The sequence below is a fragment of the Trachinotus anak genome, unplaced genomic scaffold (genome assembly GCF_046630095.1).
Source record: "Trachinotus anak isolate AG129_WGS33_773 ecotype Australia unplaced genomic scaffold, CSIRO_AGI_Tana_v1 ptg000011l, whole genome shotgun sequence".
Classification (NCBI taxonomy): Eukaryota; Metazoa; Chordata; class Actinopteri; order Carangiformes; family Carangidae; genus Trachinotus; species Trachinotus anak.
The window spans coordinates 28,957,910-28,965,565 of record NW_027273862.1 but is presented as its reverse complement, the minus strand read 5'-3'; the positions used below and the strand labels follow the sequence as shown (position 1 = coordinate 28,965,565).

At 44.0% G+C, this 7,656-nt stretch overlaps 1 protein-coding gene and 1 long non-coding RNA gene across 2 annotated transcripts in view; one reads left to right on the top strand and one right to left on the bottom strand.

The window, feature by feature from the left end:
- The first annotated feature begins 3 nt into the window (after nucleotides 1-3).
- Nucleotides 4-7,656, top strand: part of LOC139628211 (uncharacterized) — a 31,449-nt gene continuing 23,796 nt past the window's right edge. Inside the window, exons 1-2 of the long non-coding RNA XR_011692715.1 lie at nucleotides 4-145; nucleotides 592-869. This is a non-coding gene — a long non-coding RNA (uncharacterized lncRNA). The remainder of the gene's footprint in view (nucleotides 146-591; nucleotides 870-7,656) is intronic.
- LOC139628199 (zinc finger protein 319) lies at nucleotides 1,073-7,528 on the bottom strand. The gene is made up of 2 exons (XM_071489649.1): nucleotides 7,164-7,528; nucleotides 1,073-5,441 (listed from the first exon to the last, which is right to left on the bottom strand). Exon 2 carries the CDS (start codon nucleotides 5,292-5,294, stop codon nucleotides 3,522-3,524), a length of 1,773 nt encoding a protein of 590 aa, XP_071345750.1. The 5' UTR covers nucleotides 5,295-5,441; nucleotides 7,164-7,528; the 3' UTR covers nucleotides 1,073-3,521.

The following is a 7,656-nucleotide window of genomic DNA, read 5'->3' as shown; positions in this document are numbered from 1 at the left end:
AATCAGCAAAAACCGGGGATTTAATAATGTTGTCAGAGAGGTAATGGTTCGTTAGCAGAGGCAGGGTGATCTTCCAGTTTGCGGTAAACATCCCCCGGAAGTGAATCGACAGGCTCGGCGACCTGAAAATCGCTAACAATAAATGGTAGGTGGGTTCAACAAAACTACATTTCCATACGTGCATTGTATTCATGATCAACGGGTTAGCGGAGGTCGGTTGGTTAAACCGGGAAAAAACCTGCATCAAGAAAATAAGGGGTTTTATTTGGTTTGAGCTTTAAAACAGAAATCACCTCAAAGCTTTACATAAGCATGGTAAGAAGGGTTGTATCCTTTCACACACACATACACTCAATGACCACTTTATTAGGAACACCTGTGTACCTGCTTATTAATGCGATTATCGAATCAGCCAATCTTGTGGCAGCTGTGCAATACATAAAATCAAACAGATGAAGGTCAGGAAATTAAGTTAATGTTGACATCAAACATGAAAAATGTGATCTCTGTTGACAGTGACATGACTGTTGGTGGCAGGTGGGCTGGTTTGAGTATTTCTGAAACTCCTGATCTCCTGGACTTTTTACTCAGAATGGAGCAAAACATAACAGAAACCTCCCAGTGAGCAGGAGCTCTGTGGACGGAAGCACAGAAAGAACATATCAGAATGAACAACACATCCAACCTTAAGGAGGATGAGCTACAACAGCAGTGGACACACGCTCACCAACACTGGACGGATGAAGACTGGAAAAACGTAGCCTGGTCTGATGAATCTGGATTTCTGCTGAGTCGGGTCAGAATTTGGTATCAACAGCATGAATCCATGGACCCAACCTGCCTCGTGTCAACAGTCCAGGCTGGAGATGGTGAGGGGGATGTTTTCTTGGCACACTTTAGGCCACTTAATACCCATCAAATGTAGTTTGAATGCCATAATCCTAATCTAATTATCTATACTAATACACGATAAAATACACAACAAAATATGTTTGTACACTAGAAATGAACCAAACCAAATTTACTTTGAAATACTGTGAGCTTTAAGACAGAAACTCAACAAAAACACCAGTGGAGGTAGAACCTATTGTATTTAATTTGACTTCAAAATAGGAATTTGTCATTTGAACAAAACTTTATCAAATGTTTAACTGCACGTCACTGTAGTGAAATTTGTTCATGAAGTTTAAGCTGCTTTCAGAGAGATTTTAGTAAGGATTCATTACATATCAGGTTTATTATCAAGCCTCTTGCATCTCTTATTTTAAGAGGAATGTGGACCTCTCCTTTAAGAGTTAAATCTGGATCTCATCTTGCCAAAAACGAGTCTTTTCTTTTTGGTGGGAGATACTCAGCAGATGCTGTAAGAGGTGAACCTGAGCTGAGGACAGAGAAAGGGCTTTCTATCATCAGGGGCAAATCCATCACATGCACCACTGACAGCTGTGGCCGACACTAGGCCGCAGTGATAACCAGTGTAAAGATAAATGCTTAGCGCTCATACAGCAGATACAAGTACTTTAACTGATCCACATCTGGGTCATCTGATATTCACCTGTACCTACTCTAATCTTCATACTTTACAGTTTCATGCTGTTTACAATGAATTTATATTGTATGTCTCTATCAACCACGGCAGAGGCATTTTCATTACATCTGAAAAAAGTCATCCATTTAATCAATTAGTCAAATGAAGTAAATCTAACTATTCTGATAATCTATCTAACTTTTCTATTAAAATGCCAACTATTTCCATGTCACTGTAAACTGAACATCTTTGGGTTTTGGATTGTTTGTCTCAGACATATGAAACAGACATCTTCCACTCTGAGAAATTATAAGTTGTATTTTTCACACTTTTGAGGTAAAATGATGAATCGATAGTGAAAATAATCCTTAGTCGCGGCTCATATTTTAATCCAGACAAAATACATGTAGTAGTATTAGCTGTCATGAAAACAATGTACACCTTGTTTTCGTAAGGGTGGTTTATTTTAATTGTCTGTATACAATATGAACAGGAGTCTATATTGATATCCATATGTGTAAATCCAACGCTTCATTACACTCGTTCATCCTCCCGCAGGAGGTTTTGAAGCAGACTCACCAGGACCTAAACCATGGCACACAGTCCCCCTAGACCCCCCCCCCCCCCCCCCCCCCCCCACGTCTGCCCACTATTATTCCCTTTTTCCACGATTTTTAAACTCCAAAACCTTCTTTTAAATATACTGCAAAGATTGTACAGAATATAGAAATTCACACGTTAAACTAAAGTACACACATTATTTTACTTTATCCCTGGTACAAACCAACACGTAAGTCGCAACTTTGAGGCTACTTGGATTAATCTGCTGAATGTCTGATGTGGACCAGGAGGAGGCTAGAATCCTGTGAGGACATTAGAAGGCCAATTCTTCAATAAAAAATAACAATACTTTTGTTAGATCTATCGCACAGTAACTAATGCAGCTAATTTGTGGCAAGTGAGCAATATAATGCTTTGAAGTCTTGTCGGGTTAAACCTTGTGACAATCCATCTGTAACTCAAACTAAAGAGCTTGCAAAATACAGCAAGCTTATTCATAGTGAATACAAAAGCATGTAACATAAGCACTATACAGTTTTCAATGTTTACATAAGCGTATACACACAATCTATAATATAACAGAGTAGACTATGCCGTGAATCAGTAGTCATAAATATTACATTGTGCATGTTCTATTGCACATGTCAAGTGTTTGTATGACATGATAGGTATGAGTTAGTTACCTAGATGTCATTTGTTTTAATACAAAGATGCAACAACACAGATTTCATAGGACACAGGCTATACATTTTCACAACTCCACTTGTTTTTTTCTTCTTAGGATGTTTTCCTAAATAAATCAAACCTATAATACAACAGTGATATTAAAGTGTGATAAATATTCATGCACAAACAGATGATACTACCTAAGACCTAGTATGTGAAAATATACTGCTGCACAAGCCAGCCGCTGAACACGGATGGGAGGGTTTCGGCTACACTGGACATTAAATTAACAAAAACACAAGAGGAGTGATCTGTTAAAAAAAGAAAAAGGCACATGGATTTCAGAGGAGCTTAACAAGCACACACAAATCTGACAACTGTCTGGAAGGTCTTGTCATCTTTCTCAACAACAGAATCAACAGTCACAAAACAGACAATCACATGCAACCACAGAATAAGGTCCCACACTCAGAACTAAACAAAATCAAGATCTTCCCACATTGTACTTTACAAGCCTTTTTCATTCTGTTTTTTCCATGTGTTCCAAAATAAGAGGAGGCGTCCTAATCCCCTCTGTTGATTAAGGGTGTTTTGCCTTTTACTCAACAAAAGGATGAGGATGAATTAAGTCTTACAGATATTAAAACTCATAAAATATAATTAATGGGTGCATGTTAGAAACTACAAATGGGAGAGCGGAGGCTGGCACATGTTGCTTTGAGGGCAAATGTCACATTTTCTGCCCGAGACTGACGAGCAGCGCTGTTCATGGGATGCAGGGAGCTTCAGGGAAGCTCTCGCCCTCAGCAGTGTGCTGAACTGTGTGCTCCTGCAAAGCTGTGAGGTCAACAAAACGCTCTCCGCACCACACACACTTAAACTGCGTCTCCCGAGAGTGCACGCTCTGGTGCTTAGCCAGGTGCTCGCGTTGCTTGAAGCTCTTGTCACAGCTCGCGCACTTGAAAGGCTTCTCCCCAGTGTGAACTCGGCGATGGCGCTGCAGCTCGGACGAGTACCGGAAGCGCTTTTCACAGTCGGGACACTTCAGCGGCTTCTCTCGGGTCGGGTCGCAGCGGTGCTGAACGAACTCGGACGACGACACAAAGCGCTTGTCGCACAGGGAGCATTTCAGCGGCTTCTCTGTGCAGTGAGAGTTCTGGTGGCGCTGCAGCGTTGAATTCTTTTTGTAACCTTTGCCGCACACGTCGCACTTGTAGGGCTTCTCCACCTCACCACCACATTTGTGCCTCAGCAGTTCTCCTGATTGGCTGAAAGACTTCTGGCAGGACGCACATTTAAACAGGCTTTCCATACCGTGAACCTGCTGGTGGTAGAGCAGGTGGGATGGCTGAAGGAATCCCTTATCGCAGAGGTTACACTTGAAGGGGCGATCCGCGGGATTTTTGTGAGTGCGACGGTGGCGAACAAGGGCGTACTGCTGCTTGAAGCTCATCTGGCACTCCTCGCACTGGAAAGGTCGCTCCTCTGAGTGGGTCCGTTCATGCTGCCGCAGGTCAGATGGGCGCTTGAAGCTCTTTCCGCATGAACCGCAGCGGAAAGGCCTCTCCCCCTCTGGCTGACACTGGTGGTGCAGGAGCTCGGACGACTCCTTAAAGTGCATCTCACACAAATTGCACTTGAAAAGGTGCTCGCCCGAATGAGCATACATGTGCCGCACGAGGTGAGAGCGGTGCTTAAAGCTCTTCTCACACACGGCGCATTTGTATGGCCGCTCAGAGCTGTGTGTACGCTGGTGGTGTGCCAGGTGTGAAGATTGGCTGAAGCTTTTATCACATGTGTCACATTTATATGGCTTTTCACCGGTGTGCACCCTCTCATGGCGGGTCAGCTCTGACAAATGCCTGAAGGCCTTATGGCACACTGAGCATTTATATGGCCTGTCTGGTGCAGAAGCCTCAAATGCAGGAGGCGACGAGGCACTGATGGCTGCACCGCCACCGGACGTCTCACCGGTGGAGGGCTGCTGGGGGTTGGCAGCTGACGAGGTTGGAGTGGCGTTTCCAGACCCTGGCCGGTAGGTCTTCTCACAGATGGAGCACTTCATCGGGTTGTTTCCATTGCCGTGCGAGTTGTGATGCTGTGCCAAGGAGGTTAGCAGCGAGAAGCCCATCTTACACACACCACACACAAACGGCTTTTGCTCCACCTGCACACACTGATGCTCCAGCAGATCCGTCGCCTGGCTGAAGATCTTCATACACTGCGTACACTGGAAGGATCGGTCCTGGCTCACCATGCACTGGTGCTCATGAGGGTTGGCCAGGTGAGATATGTCATGACCACAGGCGCCACACTTGTGCCCTCTCTCGCCCCCTACCTGTAAGGAGGGTTGCTGGGCTTGAACTGAGTGCTGCTGGCCATGCTGGGGCTGCTGGAGGGACGCATCTGGCTGCAGGACCACTCCGTACACAGTGCAGCCCAGGGGGTTGTCAGTCCCCTGGGGGAGTGTGTGCACAACAGAGGGTGGAGCCACTGCATGCTGCTGCTGCCACGCCTCTGTCATCCTTCCACTTCGCATGTACAGATTCAGTGCTCAGGAGATGGGGGGGTTTGCACCGCCAAACTGAGTGGGTGGATGCGGTTTTAGAAATAGTAACTAGCACAGTGGGAGGAGCAGAGTGCTATATCTGTGTTTACACACCTCCTTTGTGATAGGTGAGAAAACCTGTGGGAGAAAAAAAAAAACATAATGTAAACAACAAGTAAACATCAAACACATATATTATTATTCCAATTAGTACATACAATGCAGGGAGTTAATATAGAAGTTCAGGGCCGATGACCTACAACAGTGCCCAACGTGATCCATTATAAATAGCAATGTAAGGGACAGCGGCACTGGTGTATTCAGTGACAGAACAGTGTGTGTGGAACATCAAGTCTTGTTTGTGGTAAGAAAAAAAATGAAATTAAGCTGCAACAATTAGAAAGACACTTAATCAATTATCCTTATGATCAATTAATGATTTGAGTAAAATTGAGACAAAATGCAAAATTAGTTGCTCTTCTTTGTGTTACGTTACTGTAAATTTAATAGTTGGGGTGTTGGACTGGCTGCACAGCCAAAATAATTTGTCAATTAACTGAGTAGTTGCTTGACAGAAAAATAATTGCCAACTATTTCAAAATCAATTAATCATTTCAGTCATTTTTAAAGCAAAACTAGTGAAAAAATGCCAAACAACTGATTCCAGTCTTTCAAGTTGCAGGACTTGCTGTTGTCTTTGTCGTACATCATTGAAAACTGAATGTTTTTGTTGGTCAAAGAAAACATCTTAAAATGTCACTTCAGTCTCTGCAAATAGATGAGGGGCATTTCCCTCAATATTTTCATCTTTTGATTAATCAAAAAATAACATGTGAATAACAAAATAACAAGTGAATCAGTTATGATAATATTACATTAGTTAATAAGACATAAGACAAAATAAGACATTGAGGGATGTCACCTTGGACTTAAAGCTGTTGCAATGCGTGTCTGTCATTATTTTCTGATATTTTTTTGACTCAAGGATAAATTAATTAATTAGCAGTTTAATCAATATTAAAAAATAATCAATAGCTGGAGCCGTAAACTGAAACAAACCACCTAGGTCAGCATGGGAGGCCTAAAACTAGTTCCTTGATTAATCATGAAACCAGTACCACAGTGTGATGTAGATACTGATATCTGTGAGGCAGATAATGAGGTGACATGTACAGACCCGAAGCGTTTTCATGAAAGGAAACCTGCAAAAATAACAGTTACAAGCTCAGAAACGGGCTTGGTCTATTTCCTGAAACGCACATCGGTAACGTAATGGTCCAGTTCCTCATATAAAGGTGTTTGGTGAACGTTACGTGATGCAAAGAGCTTTGTGACACACCGCTTAGTCTACCCAGCTTTGTTTTTTGGTGGGGGACATAAATTTTAATTTCTAAAAGGTATATCATGAAACTGTTTCGGTTCCAGGATGTTGCTATCAGACGTTAGCTCGTCAGCTGCAGCAGCGAAGCTAACAGCAGCGAAGCTAACAGCTAGCGGCTACAGCTAACGCTCCTAAACATCAAGACCTTATTACAGATCGTCTCCATTTATCTCATATTAGAATAAATATTAATCGCCGGTCTTTCCGTGCGATAAATTGGACATTTTAACTAAACTACAACAAGGGCAGGGCGACTGAAGCGATGCAGCCCAGAGTCACCATCGCCTCGGCTGAAAAGCCGCTTTATGAAAGGCCACAGCCAGTTTGCTGGTCCAACGTCTGATACAAGCCTTCACTGAAACGGACCCCGAGTCAAACTAGGCCTCCCCGGAGCTGCAGGGGAAATCCGCCTCCTGCAGCCGAGCCCCGCAAATCCGCAAAAACACATCATTTACAAAAAACTCTTCACGATAACTTACCCGAACAGTTTATCGGTGGTTTTCACTGCAGTCTTCAGCCAGGGGTCGACAACCTTCAGTAAATCTGGGACTCGGAGGACCGGCGGCGGAGGGGATGCAGTTGAAGCCGGACGCCATCCTCCTACAGACGGACGGACACCGGAAACCGCCACGCAGCGAACTGCTGCCGAAGCTGCTGCTCCCGCTGCGGCCGCTCCATGCCCGAGGTTCACCGGGGAGCCGGAACTACCCGAGGAGGAGATTAACCGCCTCCAGAGCTAGTTCCACCAAGATTCAAACAAATACAAAGCTGAATACGAGCTTGTTAAGATATTAACAAAGGTAATTCCACAGTTTAACAGCAGGGGGAGTGTTCCACCGAGTCAATCAAGGTAAACACCGAAGTGAGTGGTTTACCTGCATTTTCACTGATTTATAGCTAAAGTCACCTCATTAAATGGAGATTACGGCACAGGGACGGTGGCCCGGGAGGTCAGGTGCAGCACAGCAGACT